Source organism: Podarcis melisellensis, assembly GCF_964234715.1.
Source record: "Podarcis melisellensis genome assembly, chromosome: 16".
In the NCBI taxonomy this organism is placed as follows: domain Eukaryota; kingdom Metazoa; phylum Chordata; class Lepidosauria; order Squamata; family Lacertidae; genus Podarcis; species Podarcis melisellensis.
In genome coordinates, this window is record NC_138533.1 from 27871453 (window position 1) to 27886775 (window position 15323).

The 15323-nt window shown below is 47.8% G+C and overlaps 1 protein-coding gene across 2 annotated transcripts in view; it reads right to left on the reverse strand.

Moving 5' to 3' along the window:
• LOC309359572 (carbonic anhydrase 15-like) overlaps window positions 1-15323 on the reverse strand; it is a 42601-nt gene that overhangs the window by 7817 nt on the left and 19461 nt on the right. Inside the window, exons 2-5 of one of the 2 annotated variants that reach the window (XM_081893437.1) lie at window positions 10266-10286; window positions 9677-9712; window positions 4878-5048; window positions 3840-4000 (exon numbers count right to left, since the gene is read on the reverse strand). In XM_081893437.1, the coding sequence (XP_081749563.1) occupies window positions 3840-4000; window positions 4878-5048; window positions 9677-9712; window positions 10266-10286 (389 nt within the window). The remainder of the gene's footprint in view (window positions 1-3839; window positions 4001-4877; window positions 5049-9676; window positions 9713-10265; window positions 10287-15323) is intronic. The other variant, XM_081893438.1, reaches the window with a different exon arrangement.

The window sequence follows — 15323 nt, forward strand, 5'->3', positions numbered from 1 at the left end:
CCAGAAGATATTTAGTATAGCAGTCTTCAGATTTACCCGGCTGATTTGCCAGTAGGGGTTTAATCAATAGATCCCTAAAAAGGTAAAGGTAAAGGACCCCTGACAGTTACGTCCAGTAGTGAACGACTCTGGAGTTGTGGCGCTCATCTCACTTTACTGGCTGAGAGAGCCGGCGTTTGTCCACAGACAGCTTTTCCAGGTCATGTGGCCAGCATGACTAAGCCACTTCTGGCGAAACCAGAGCAGCGCACAGAAATGCCGCTTACTTTCCCGCCGAAGTGGTACCTATTTATCTTTCACCTTGACGTGCTTTTGAAGTGCTAGGTTGGCAGGAGCTGGGACCGAGCAACAGGAGCTCACCCTGTCGCAGGGATTCGATTTGCCAACCTTTCAATCGGCAAGCCCATGTCTCAGTGGTTTAGACCCCAGCTCCACCCGCATCCCAATAGATCCCTAGTTTGCTCATATTGTCTGCAATGCAGTAGGATATGCCTCATACAATCGACGCCCTGAGAGCATACACAGAGCCTATTCTGATAAGGGATGCCTCTTAGTCTGCCATTTAGCACTTCTAATGGAAATACATTTAATCTGGCTTTGGTAAAGAGATGCCGATAAGCTGGCACAGATTTCTAAGATATGCCGGTATCTGAAAATTGTACCCGTAATGAATTCCTACTGCTATCGGACCACAGATAACATGAGACTGAGATCAGAGATCGCTATGTGATATGTCCCAGAGCCTTTGCCTCAGAGATTCAAGGGCGGTATCATAGCCCAGATGGTACAAGAGAGAGACTAAACAAATATCGTCTCGGTCTCCCTCTCCCGGAGGTTGTCTGTTTGAATCTACATTTTATTCTGAATCTATGTTACTGGTTTTTGGACCACAATAAAGATTATTCTTATTATTATTATTTACCGTATTTATCGCTCCATAAGATGCACTTTTCCCCTCCTAAAAAGTAAGGGGAAATGTGTGTGCGTCTTATGGAACGAATGAAGGTCGGAGGAAGGCAGGAAAAGCCCCCAAGAGCCGCACACACGCTCCGTGCGGCTCTTGCGGGCTTTTCCCCAGGAGGGAGAAGGGACTGACTGGCCGCGTCAGTCCCTTCTCCCACCTCGTAGAAAAGCCCGCAGGAGCCGCACACACTTTAAAGAGCGCGCGGCTCTTGCTGGCTAGTATGGTGTAGTGGTTAAGAGTGGTAGACTCCTAATCTGGGGAACCAGGTTCGCGTCCCCGCTCCTCCACATGCAGCTGCTGGGTGACCTTGGGCTAGTCACACTTCTTTGAAGTCTCTCAAAGGGAAAGGAGAATGTTAGCCGCTTTGAGACTCCTGAAAGGGAGTAAAAGGCGGGATATCAAATCCAAAACTCTTCTTCTTCCTCTTCTTTTGTGGGAGGTGGGGGAAGGGACAGAGGGCAGCCCCTCAGTCCCTTCCCCCACCTCCCGGAAAAGCCCCCAAGAGCCGCACTCCCTTTCACTAGCTGCATGGAGCGTGTGTGGGGCTCTTGGGGGGTTTCTCCCTCCTGGGGAAAAGCCATCAAGCGCCGCACACACGCTCCATGCCGCTTGTGAAAGGGAGTGCTGAGCAGAGCCTGGGATGCATAAAGGCTCTGCTCAGCGCTCCCTTCAAAAAAAATTTTTTTTCTTGCATTCCCCTTCTAAAAACTAGGTGCATCTAACGGTCAGGTGCATCTTATGGGGCGAAAGATACGGTAGTAGTCATGGAGAATCCTGGGAATGGTGGTTTGTTAAGAGTGCTGAGATCACAGAGCTGCAACTCCCACACCTTTAACAAATGACAGTTCCCAGAATGCTCCATGACTGTGAAAGGGACGTCATGGTATGAGCATATGGTTTGGATGGGACTTATATGTCTTCTACCCCTTCTCTCGCCACTTCCACTATCTCTGCGGAATTGCTCTGTGCGTGATTTTGTAGACCGATCTCACTTCCATGGCCCTATTATGGCATTTGACATGCTGCCCCCAAAATGGCCGACTGTAGCTCTGAGGTAAAAACAAAACACCTCATTATATTTTTACAACCTGTTTTCATACTCTGTATTTAACGGTTAAAGATAATCGAAATGATAGGACCAGTTGCCTGTAATCATCCCAAAGTCTTCATTTTTTTTAATAAAGAAAAAGAACGCTTTCATGTCATCCCCATTTCAACTATCATGATGAATGGCTGGTTTGTCCATCGTTTAGCAAGATCAAAAGGTGGAAACGCCAGGGGTCTTGCCTAATTAATAGCTTCTTGCTAAATATAATACAGAGAGCTGATATAGGGTTATTCACTGTACGCCATTTAATGGAGTGGCTGTTCCCTATTCCAACAAACAATATCAGAACCTTGTCTCCACTTCTACCCTGAAGGTTGGAGACAGATCAATTTCTGAATAGATTGGTCTTGGAAAATTGGAGGTGGTGTGATTATGGGGGTCATTTCAGACACTGTATTTCTTGATTTTATTTTATAGTACTACAGTGGTACCTCGGTTTACAGACACTTCAGGTTACAGACTCCGCTAACCCAGAAATATTACCTCGGGATAAGAACTTTGCTTCAGAATGAGAACAGAAATCGTGCTCCGGTGGCGCGGCAGCAGCAGGAGGCCCCATTAGCTAAAGTGGTGCTTCAGGTTAAGAACAGTTTCAGGTTAAGAACGGACCTCCAGAACGAATTAAGTACTTAACCCGAGGTACCACTGTACTGTATTTTTGTTTTGTTTTACACGAACCTCTTTCAGCATAGACGTACTTGGGGGAAACGTGACCTACGACTGTGATTATGACTAAAAACACGTTCGCACCACAGATTTACGGCACAATTTTTACTTATTTCTTGCATTTATATATCCCCCTTTTTCTCCAAGGAGCTCAAGGTGGTACACGTGGTTTGTCCCTCCCCATTTTAGGCTGAGAATAACCCTGCAAGGGGCGTTAAGCTGAGAGGCAGTAACTGGCTCAAGACCACCTGGTGATCTTAATGACTGAGTGGGGATTTGAACCCAGGTCTCCCAGGCCTAGTCCAACACTCTAACCACCACACCACATTGGCTTTCACAAGTATGCAGTTTCAAACAGTCATGGCTTCCACCAAAGAATTCTGGGAAGTGTAGTTTGTTGAGGGTGCTGAGAGTTGTTAGGAGCCTCCTATTCCCATCACAGAGCTGCAGTTCCAATAGTTTCCTGGGAAGGTTAAAAAAAGGTAAAGGACCCCTGGACGGTTGAGACCAGTCAAAGATGACTATGGGGTTGTGGTGCCCATCTTGCTTTCAGGCCGAGGAAGATGGCATTTGTCCACAGATTTCCGGGTCATGTGGCCAGCAGGACTAAACCGCTTCTGGCACAATGGGACACTGCGACGGAAGCCAGAGTGCATGGAAACGCCATTTACCTTCCCGCCACAGTGGTACCTATTTATCTACTTGCACTGGCGTGCTTTCACACTGCTAGGTTGGCAGGAGCTGGAACAGAGCAACGGGAGCTCACCCCGTCACGGGGATTCGAACCGCTGACCTTCTGATTGGCAAGCCCAAGAGATCAGTGGTTTAGACCACAGCGCCACTCTGGGAAGAGAGAGGGATTGTTAAATCAGTCTGAGAACTGTCTATCTGTGAGAGGAACAGGGGTCTCTCCTAACAACTCTCAGCGCCCTTAATGAACCTCATCTCCCAGAATTCTCTGGTGGAAGCCATGACTATTGAAAGTAGTATCCTAGTAATTTTAATGTTTAGTGTGAACGTGGCCTATGACGATTCTAGACAGGGCCTTTTCAATACTGCACGACATTGCTAACAAAATCAAAGTTGGGAAGCTCAATGTACCTCCATTGGGTACTGCTGACCATCAACGGTGTGCTCTGAGCCATTTCGACTGAGGTCCCCCCAGTGGAAGTGGAAACTCAAGGCCCGGTACGTGTCCTGAAGTCCTCCTTTGGTGATGTTAATTTGATCTGCAGTAGATGCTCCATCTAGGTTCATGACAACTGCCAAGGAGGCCAGGTCAAAAAGAGAGAGATCAGAGACAGACAGTTCTACACTAATGCAACACAAGACCCCAGAACGGTTCTCTAAACCTGCATTAGAAAACACTTGGCCCAAGGTTATTTATGTATGCTATTACTGCAGCCCGTGCTTTGTTAGCCCAAAAATGGAAAGCGAGTGAGGTCCCAGCCAAAGAGGAATGGCAACTCAAGTTGAGACTTAACATATAGAATAGGAGAACAAGAAGAACATACGTTTAGAGAAGATTGGAAAATGTTTATTGAATATATGGGGGGAAATTGTGTACACTTAAAGATGTTGACGGCATTAAGATAAATTCAACAGTGTAAATAAGTTTTGATGGATGTAAAAATGGAATACTGAATGGTATAGTTTCTGTAAAATATGCAGGGATTTATGATATGTAAAATGAACCATGGAAAGAGAAGAAGGGACGTCGTTGATATCTTAAGCATGCAAAAATGAGTACTATATAGAAAACACTTGGCCCACATTCACACCAGACCTTCACTGTGATGCCATGTTAAACAGTCATGGCTTTGCCCAAAGAATTCTGGGAGTTGTGGTTCAATAAGTGTGATGAAAGTTGTTAAGAGACCTCCTGTTCCCCTCAGTTCCCAGAGTTCCTAGAGAAGTGGGGTTCATAGTTAAACCACTCTGTGAATTGTAGCTCTGGGAGGGAATTAGGTATCTCCTAACAACCCATAACTCCTAAGCACCCATAACAAGCTACAGCTCCCAGAATTCTTTGGGGGAAGCTATGACTGTTGAACATGTTCTCATCGTGCTTTAAATGTATGGTGTGAATGTGGCCTTGGAAAACATCTCCGGAAGAGGCTGTGTCCTCCCCATGCCCACCTGAGTGTCCATCGTTTATCAGTCTCCACCTGCCAGGAGGCGCCTGGTCGTAGCCTTCAAACAAGATCTCGTCGAGGTTCCTGTCTCGTTGAGTTTTCCTTCTGTCGATGTTAATGGGTGACTGGTTCTCTCCCCCACAGGTTATCATGATGTCCTTCCAGTGCAAAGGACCTAAGGAGAAGCGAAGAGTGAGGTAGAAAGGAAGAGATGGGCCCAAAGGCAGATGAAATCCTTACTCTACAAAGGGTGGAGAAGCAAAGCTTCTTGTCAGAAGGAAGGTGAGGGAAACTGTTGACCTTCCGGGGACAACTTGATAGAAGAAGAAGAAGAAGAAGAAGAAGAAGAAGAAGAAGAAGAAGAAGAAGAAGAAGAAGAAGAAGAAGAAGAAGAAGAAGAAGAGTAGTAGTTTGGATTTGATATCCCGCTTTATCACTACCCAAAGGAGTCTCAAAGCGGCTAACATTCTCCTTTCCCTTCCTCCCCCACAACAAACACTCTGTGAGGTGAGTGGGGCTGAGAGACTTCAAAGAAGTGTGACTAGCGCAAGGTCACCCAGCAGCTGCATGTGGAGGAGCGGAGACGCAAACCCAGTTCACCAGATTACGAGTCTATCACTCTTAACCACTAAACCACACTGGCTCTCCAGTAGCCCATTCATTGGTAACCTCAAGGCTGGATGACTGCAATGGACTCTATGTGGGGCTATCCCTGGGCCTGGTGCAGAATGTGATTGTCAGGGACTGGGCAGAGGTGGAATGGTGGAGACCCCCTCCCCATCCTGACCCTTCCAGGGGGGAGAAAGAGGAAGGCAGTATAGATTGACAACAGGGGTTTGAGGGAGGTCCCAGCTGAGAGGCAGATGAGGGGGAAAGTTGGGATATAATGGGAGAGCCGGAACAACACCTGGCTGACACCTTGTCATTAGAAAGCATCCCAGACCCTCCATCTCCCAGAACCTGGCAAGCCTTAAAAGTAGGAGAGCAAAGAGCTCAGAGACAGAGGGCACATAGCAGCACCTGTGGAGGAGATGAATGAGAAAGTGGGAGAGACGGAGGGTGGAGATTCACTCAGGACAACGCCATTATCCAAGAGGCTGGGTTCCATAGCCTCTCTCTGTAAAGACTGAAATTAAAAAAGGACAATAAGAAACTTATACTTTCCTGGGCAACCAGCCAGGAGCCACTGACAGCATCCTGACCGTGATGGCCATAATGGGGCGGCTGGCTGAGTACATGTGACACCATTGTTCAGGGGCTCCGAGTAGTGGAGGCCATGGGGCCTGGGCTCCCCAAAAATTTCAAATCAAAGGGCTAGCCGCCCCCCAAGTTCTGCAGCGGCCATGCACACACACCACAGGGTGTGCTCGCATTACGCGGTCAAGCTGTGGGGCATCCGAATGGCACATCAGCACACCCCACAGCATGCGCAAGTGACGTCAGCACACTGCGGCTGTGGCAGTGGCAGCAGGTGATGCATTCCTTGGAGTCCACATCTGTTTCCCCCAGGAATCCTGCCACCCGAGGCTGGCAGTCACCTGACCTCCCCTCGAGGGTGGACCAGTCCTGCATGGCTGGAAAGCGTGTTCTCCGTAATAGAGAGCACGTGTTGCGGTGGGGGCCAAAAAGGCCACCCCACTGTTGTTGGGCAAATTGGCCACATGCTGTGATTGGGCAAGGAGTGTTGCTGGGGAGAATGTTATGTTGCTAAACTATGGGAGGGGTCAGAGGTCTTAAATACAGGGCTTGCAGTCTGGGGCCTTCTCTTGGCTGCCTGCACCGGATCACCCGCCCACCCTCCCGGAAAAAGGGGGGGTCGTTGTCCTCTGACCTTGCTTTGCCTGTCATGGGGTCGTCTGCCTTGGGGCAGGGGCCTGGTAGGAATTTTGTCCATTTGGCTGATTGGCTGTTGCCATTTGATTTTTGCCTACTGCGTAGCAAATCGTTACAACTTGTAAGGTTGGCGGTTAGGCATTGGTTAAAATTGGTTGGTGGAGGGGTAAGTGCCTACCCCTCCAATGGTGGTGCGGAAAGGGAATTCCGTTAAAGGAATCCAGGGGCTTGCCATCCCTTTCGTCCTAGTCCCTGCTATCAGACTTGGGCTGTGCAAGCCCCAGGGGCATGAGGGTGAGAGATGGGGGACTGATGTCCAGTTTCATTTCTCCCCAATATGGCTCTCCCTGACTGGCTTCCACTGGAATCCGGAGGTCAGTTCTGTCCCTGGGGCAAGGACAGATAGTCGTAACCAATGCCTAAGCAACCACTCACGTGTGTGTATTTAAATAAAGTTGTGGCCAAATTCATGTCAAAAACATTAAACAAAAATTGATGTGTGAAGTGTGAGTTATTGGGGTGGCCTGGGGGACCTCGACACACAACGAAGGTAAGAGTCTCATCCGTTGCTCTCCCCTCTTCGTCCCCTGGTCCCACCACTTAGCACTGGCATGTGGTTCCTGGAAGGTTTCCCAGAAGAGAATGCGGTCCTCGAATTGGAAACGGCTTCCCCCTGCACCTGAGTTAAATGGAGGCCATTTGTATCGATTAAAATCAACACCTCCGCCAGCAAACCTCTGCCACGCAGATGCCTCAGCCAACACGCTCATTAGTCTCTTTGTTCTTCCTTCCTCGCCTCCTGCTGCCAAAGGGAGATGCCCTCTGGCTGAGCTGACCTTCATTAATAATCACGAAGCAGGGCTTTTTCTTATTTATAATTCAGCAGGGTTTCCTCGCCGGACCTATCTTTAGTCTGACAGGATAAACGAGCTATTTTGGTGTGCATTATCGCCTCTGAAGACCAACAGCAGATTCCATTCCAAATTCCTATTTATATCCACCTTCTCTCAAGGCATCCCTGGATTGGCTACAGCTCAGGGGCAGAATATATACATATATTGTGAGTGCACAGCATCCCTACTTTACAGAGGACTGTTATGAGAAGGGATGTGCCTCAGTGCTGCGCATCTATCTTGCATGCAGAAGGACTCAGGTTCAATCCGCATCATATTTAGGTAGCACCTCTTGCCTGAAACCCTTAGGTAGGCTGGACCAGTGTTGTTGTTCTAGAAAAAGGGATGCCAGAACTCACCAAGGGAATCCCTCCCTTGTTCTCGTAGAATGGCAATGGCACCCACCTGAGAGGTGCCAGAACTGAGTTCCAGTGAGTTCCTGCTGGAAAAAGCTCTGGACTGGACACCATTTGCACCCACGTCTTTCTGCCACATAAGACCCATCTATGATTCTTCAGTTGTTCTGAGAGATAATGTCAGGGACTGGGCAGAGGAGGAGGAATGGTGGAGACCACCTCCCTATCCTGACCCTTCCAGGGAGGAGGAAAAGGAAGACAGTATAGATCCATAACAAGGTTTTGAGGGAGGGCACAGCTCAGAGGCAGATGAGGGGGAAAGTTGGGAAATAATGAAAGAGGAGGAGGCAGAAGCGGAATGGCAGCTGGCTGACACAATGTCTTTAGAAAGCATCCCAGGCCCTCCATCTCCCAGAACCCGGCGAGCCTTAAAAGTAGGAGAGCAAAGAGCTCAAAGACAGAGGGCGCATAGAAGCACCCGTAGAAGTGACGAATGAGGAAGTGAGAGAGATGGAGGGTGGAGGTTCACTCGGGACAACGCCATTATTCAAGGGGCTGGGTTCTATAACCTCTCTCTGTAAAGATTGAAATAAAAAAGGACGGTAAGAAAATTTTCCTTGTCTTTATAATTTACTAGCCAACCAGCTTGGAGCCTCTGGGAGCATCCTGGAAGGTTCCTGCAGCCAGTCAGAAGCTGTGATTTGGACTTTTGGAACAGATTCCGTTCAACTTCTAAGGTGTGACTGTATACAGTGGTATCTTGGCTCTCGAACGTAAACCATTGCAGAAGTCCGTTCAAAAACCAAGGCACAGCTTCTGCTTGGTGCTGGCACCCCAGAAACAATAGCCTACAACCGCATTGGACATTCGGCTTCTGAAAAACATTTGCAAACCAGAACACCTACAGTACTTCCAAGTTTGCGGCATTTGGGTTCTGATTTGTTCATTAACTAAGCCATTTGAGAACCAAGGTTTGTGTGTGTGTGTGTGTGTGTGTGTGTGTGTGTGTGTGTGTGTGTAATTTTTATGAGTTTTCAATTACAATCCATGGAAAGGGATTCTTTTAACCTCCAGTTTGCTAGTAAAACTGAATTATAAAGTTCTGTGAAATGATGCAATAGTGAATTACTGTGTCGCGAAATGATGCATGTTGGAAAAGTGTGTCACATGGAAAGTTTGGAAAGCTCCAACATAGACCAAGAGGCCTGGAGGACATAGCTGGGGCTGATGGAAGTTGTGCTCCAAAACATCTTTTGGGCCCCAGGTTGAGGGGAAACTGTCTTAGGGCCCAGACACGCCATGCATTTAAAGCACATTTGATGCACGTGACTTCTATCAAAGAATCCCAGGGTCTGTCCTTTGCCCTGCACAGAGCTATGCTTCACAGCCCCCTTAACAGACTATATTTCCCATGGCTCTTTGGGGAAGAAATGGAAGTGCAGACAGAGAAGAAGAAGAGTTTGGATTTGATATCCCGCCTTTCACTCCCTTTAAGGAGTCTCAAAGCGGCTAACATTCTCCTTTCCCTTCCTCCCCCACAACAAACACTCTGTGAGGTGAGTGAGGCTGAGAGACTTCAGAGAAGTGTGACTGGCCCAAGGTCACCCAGCAGCTGCGTGTGGAGGAGCGGAGACGCGAACCCGGTTCCCCAGATTACGAGACTACCGCTCTTAGCCAATACACCACACTGGAAAATTGAAAACCTCATTTCAAGTACTTACCACACTTAGGATCTTGTGAATCGTAGCACCAGGTACCTGGATTAGAGGGCATGGGAGGGATGAAGAAAGAAAACATGTAAGCTGATTGGAAGGGGAGAACCAGCCAAGAACCAGGACCTGCTACTTCCAATGGGGGGGGGGACAAGACATGCGTTCTCCGACAAAACAGATGAAAGGATCTGGGAAAGGTGCAGAAAGGGGCATTGATTTCTGGGAGATATGCTGCGAAATCGCATGAGGTCACGGCAACCAAAATAGCCATCATTCCCTAGCAATAAAAAATGGGGTGTCCCATTTCCCCCCGCCCAGGAATTTTGCAGGATATGCCTGGAAACTGCCTCAGAAGCAACCAGTTCAGCTGTTTTTTTAAAAAAAGAGGTCCTATGGGTTCTAAATGAAACCCCAGTCAGGAATCTTGCAGCTTTGTTTCAGAGCACTTGAGTGGACCGTTAAGTTTTCAGCTGGAATATTTTCATAGGCCATTCATTACACACACACACGGTCTTCTTAATCCCACCCTCCCAAAAAATCTATAGTCGTGCTCCTTGTAATGTCCAAATTTTCCCCAAGCCAGCATGCCAAACCATACCTGCTCCTTTCCTCTTGGGGCCTGCAGCAGTAAGAGAAAGGAGAAGCAGAGAGAGAAGTGAATATGAAAAGGGACCTCTAGAAGAGAGCTAATGGGATGCGGGTGGCGCTGTGGGTTGAACCACAGAGCCTAGGACTTGCCAATCAGAAGGTCGGCGGTTCGAATCCCCGCGACGGGGTGAGCTCCCGTTGCTCGGTCCCTGCTCCTGCCAACTTGGCAGTTTGAAAGCACGTCAAAGTGCAAGTAGATAAATAGGTACCACTCAGGTGGGAAGGTAAACAGCGTTTCCTTGCACTTCTCTGGTTCGCCAGAAGCAGCTTAGTCATGCTGGCCACATGACCCGGAAGCTGTACGCCGGCTCCCTCGGCCAGTAAAGCGAGATGAGCGCTGCAACCCCAGAGTTGGCCACGACTGGACCTAATGGTCAGGGGCCCCTTTACCTTTAGTAGAGAGCTCCCTTGATCTGGATTGGGAAAGGTTCTGTGCCTCATTCCCTCGGGTGTCTCTCAGCCCATGCCGGGGATGGAACCTGGGACCTTCTTCCTGCAAATCAGAAGCTCCGTCCCTGAGCTATGAGCCTTCCCTTTAAAAGAAACTGTCTTATACTGAGTCAGGCCATTGGTCTTTCTAGTTCAGGGCTGGCCAGTATACCTGACAGAGCATCCAGTGCCAAAGCAAAATTGGGTGGTACCTGGTGTAGAAAATTTCTTGCCACATTGGGGGGGAAAATTGCCTGCAAAACCGGTTTGACTTTACAGTGGTACCTCGGGTTACATACGCTTCAGGTTACATACGCTTCAGGTTACAGACTCTGCTAACCCAGAAATAGTACCTCGGGTTAAGAACTTTGCTTCAGGATGAGAACAGAAATCATGCTCCGGCGGTGCGGCAGCAGCAGGAGGCCCCATTGGCTAAAGTGGTGCTTCAGGTTAAGAACAGTTTCAGGTGAAGAATGGACCTCCGGAACGAATGAAGTACTTAACCCGAGGTACCACTGTATTGCATAATACTTTTGAGGGGAGCCAGAGTTGTTGAGCTTCTTTTTAATGGAGAACACGTGGAGGCTGCCTGCAGCTCTACAGCTGAGGGGAAGTGTCTCTCTCACAGATTCTCTCACAGACTCTCTCTCACAGATGTTCAGTGCCGCACAACATTTTGTCACCACCCTCGGAGGTGGCACCCGGAGCGGACAGCACCCACCTTGCTCCGCCCCTGGGAGCATCTTCACCCCCATCGTTCTGCCCAGACACTGAGGTCTTCCTCCGATGGCCTTCTGGCAGTTCCCTCGCTGTGAGAAGCGAAATTACAGGGAACCAGGCAGAGGGCCTTCTCGGTGGTGGCACCCGCCCTGTGGAACACCCTTCCACCAGATGTCAAGGAAATAAACAACTACCTGACTTTTATAAGACATCTGAAGACAGCCCTGTATCGGGAAGCTTTAAATGTTTAATGCTTTATTATGCTTTTAATTCTGTTGGGAGCCGCCCAGAGTGGCCGGGGAAACCCAGTCAGATGCGTGGGGTATAAATGTATTATTATTATTATTATTATTATTATTATTATTATACACCGACCGGCAGCAGCTCCCCATGATTTTAGGCAGGGGACATTCCCAGCCCTACCTGGAGGTGCCAGGAATTGAACCTGGGATCTTCTGACACCAGGAAGAACTTTCTGAGGATAAGAGCTGTTTGACTATGGAACAGACTTCCTCAGGCAGTTGTGGACTCTCCTTCATTGGCGGTTTTTAAGCAGCAGTTGGGTGGCCTTCTGTCATGGATGCTTTAGTTGAGATTCCTGCATTGCAGGGGGTTTGGACTAGAGCAGGGGTCAGCAAACGTTTCCAGCAGGGGGCCGGTCCACTGTCCCTCAGAGCTTGTGGGGGGATGGACTATATTATTGGGGGAGGGAAATGAACGAATTCCTATGCCCCACAAATAACCCAGAGATGCACTTGAAATAAAAGGACACATTCTACTCATGTAAAAACACGCTGATTCCCTGACCGTCCACGGGCTGGATTCAGAAGGCGATTGGGCTGGATCCGGCCCCCAGGCCTTAGTTTGCCTACCCATGGACTAGAGGCCCCTTTGGTCCTTTTCAAATTCCATGATTCTGTGACTGCAAAGCAGATTTTTTGCCACTGAGCTACAGCCTCCACCCTGATCGTAAAGAACCAACCAGCCACATAATTGTACTGTCCCTTTTCATTTTGGTGGGATGACCAAATGGAGGGTGGTTCTTTATATATCTATGGTGTCTCAGGTTCAGTGAAGCATGTTAATGCATCTCCCCAGAGGAATTCAAAGTGGGCTGGAGAAAGAACAGCGAGGCATCGATTAAGGACTTGATGGATTGCGACCAAGAATGCACAGTGATTAATCTCCATGCATCGTGCTTTGGGGAGAGTGATCCCTCAAGTTGTCTCTCAGAGGATAAAGTCAGGTCCAACTTCATTGCACACTATCAGAAATCATCAGGGATAAACCAATTGGCATTGTGTGGGTGGGGAGTTGTCACAACAGACCCTCCAAGTGTTCCTATTTCCCAGGGAGGTCCCTGATTCAGAGAAGCCATCCTGGTTTCTGATTTGATTCCGGAATGTCCCACATTTCCTTAAGATGTCCCTGTTTTCATTGGAGAAATGTTGGAGGGTATGGAGTTATCTGTCCCCCAAGCCGCCTGAAGGCAATCCTGTATAGGGAACTTTAAAAAAAAGTTTAATGTTTTATTATGTTTTTATATATGTTGGAAGCTGCCCAGAGCGGCTGGGGCAACCCAGTAAGATGTGTGGGGTATAAATAGAAAAATTATCATGATGGAATGGGACGTCCCTATTTTCATTGGAGAAACGTTGGAGGGTATGTCAGAATGATCCAAGTAATTTAAGGCCAGCATCCAGGGCTAAAGGCTAGCTCGTAAAAATATAGAACAATTCTATTGCGATTGATCCGTTTCAAATCACCAGACTTCCAGAACGGGAGGCAAAGTGAAATACACACAAACAAACAAACAAACAAACACACACACACACACACACACACACACACTCCTAATGTGAAATGATCTAAGCAGGGATGTGTTGGGGGACAGGAGAGAGAGCCCATGTCTGGAAAATGTCTCATTTGGGGCCCTAATTGTGTAGAAAGAAGGACGGGGTCGTAGGTAATTGATTTTATTTATATATGAAATCGGGGGTAGGGGAGAGAATCTGCTGAAATAGTCTTTTTCCAAGCTGATACAGTGGTATCTCAGGTTACATACGCTTCAGGTTATATATGCTTCAGGTTACAGACTCTGCTAACCCAGAAATATTACCTCAGGTTAAGAACTTTGCTTCAGGTTGAGAACAGAAATCATGCGGTGGCAGCCTGGACAGATATGTGGCCCCAGTCCACACAAAAAGTCCTCCCACCATTAACAGCCACCTGTCCCATTAAAACCAAACCCATTCCCATTCTTAAAGGCCCTTTTAATGCCTTCTTTCGGACTCTTCAAAGGAAGCGACAAATCTGCCCACCCCTTAAATTCAAACATTCAGGCCCCTCCTGGATTATTATTTTTTATCTGGGTTGATTTTTTTATTTTTTATTTTTGCTTTCATCTTCTGCCTATTAATAATAGATCTGAAGAGCCTTTATTTTATTTAGCCAAGAGAATCTCTTTTTCGGCATTCAATATTTGCTTTTCTCTTCTAATTATCCCTGGAAGTTGCCTGCGTTTGTTTTCCTAGAGTCCCCTTTGCAAACTTATTGCATGTGGTTGTGTATGTGTGTGTGTGTGATTGTGTGTGTGTGTGATTGCATGTGTGTGTGTGTGTGTCTTTCTCCTTCTTCTTTTCCTTACATCCTCTTAACCAGGTGCCCTTTGCCGGGTGTTTACGTCAGATTTCATCAAAATGAAATTCCGCTAGAGTTACCCTTCCAGCTACTCTTTAAATATTTCCACAATATGGGTCCCTGTCAAGACTCGTGAGATCTGGCCTTATTATTTTCTTCCAGAAAAGCACTTAACATTTTATAGCTCCAGATCCAGAAGTAATACAGTGGTTTTATGTTTCAGCAGGGAATTATTTAAAATGTGTAGAATAATGCAAAGAAAACTCCCTTGTGTTTGCTGGCCTCTGTCCCAAGCCTTATCCTCTACAAATGTGCCTAATCTTCGCTTTAAAAGCCATGCAAGTTGGTGACCCCCATTGCAGGCGTGAATTCTGTGTGCTGTGAATCGGGACGCCTAATGCATAGATAAAGGTAAAAGTAAAGGGACCCCTGACCATTAGGTCCAGTCGTGACCGACTCTTGGATTGCGACGCTCATCTTGCTTTATTGGCCAAGGGAGCTGGCGTACAGCTTCCGGTCATGTGGCCAGCATGACTAAGCCGCTTCTGACGAACCAGAGCAGCGCACGGAAACGCCGTTTACCTTCCCACCGGAGCAGTACCTATTTATCTACTTGCACTTTGACATGCTTTCAAACTGCTATGTTGACAGGAGCAGGGACTGAGCAATGGGAGCTCACTCCGTCACAGGGATTCGAACCGCCAACCTTCTGATTGGCACGCCCTAGGCTCTGTGCTTTAACCCACAGTGCCACCCGTGTCCCATGATACCCATTGCTATCAAGTCCACTGAATCCCCAGTGGCTGGAAGAGCCCATCTGAAACTCTGGAGAGCTGCCTGCAGATGCATTGGACTACAATTCCCATCAGCTCCAGCCAGCATGGCTGATGGGAGTTGTAGTCCCAAACGTCTGCAGGGCACCAGGTTGACAAAGGCCATAGAGTGTGCCGCTCCGCTTAATGCCATTGCCTGCCTGCCCAACCTCTCCACCTGCCAGAAAGTGGAGCAATCACCTTGTGTACAAGGCAAACCCTCTTGTCAATTGCATCTCTAGAGGGTTATTATAAGAATTTAAGGTCTCAAATATATAAATGTAATGTTCATAAATTTACAAGGGAAACACATACATAAGTATATAAGCCAGGTGTCTGAAATACTACAAGAGAACAATCCTGAAGTCATTTTGACTCTTCCAATGACCTGAAATATTCCTCTGCAG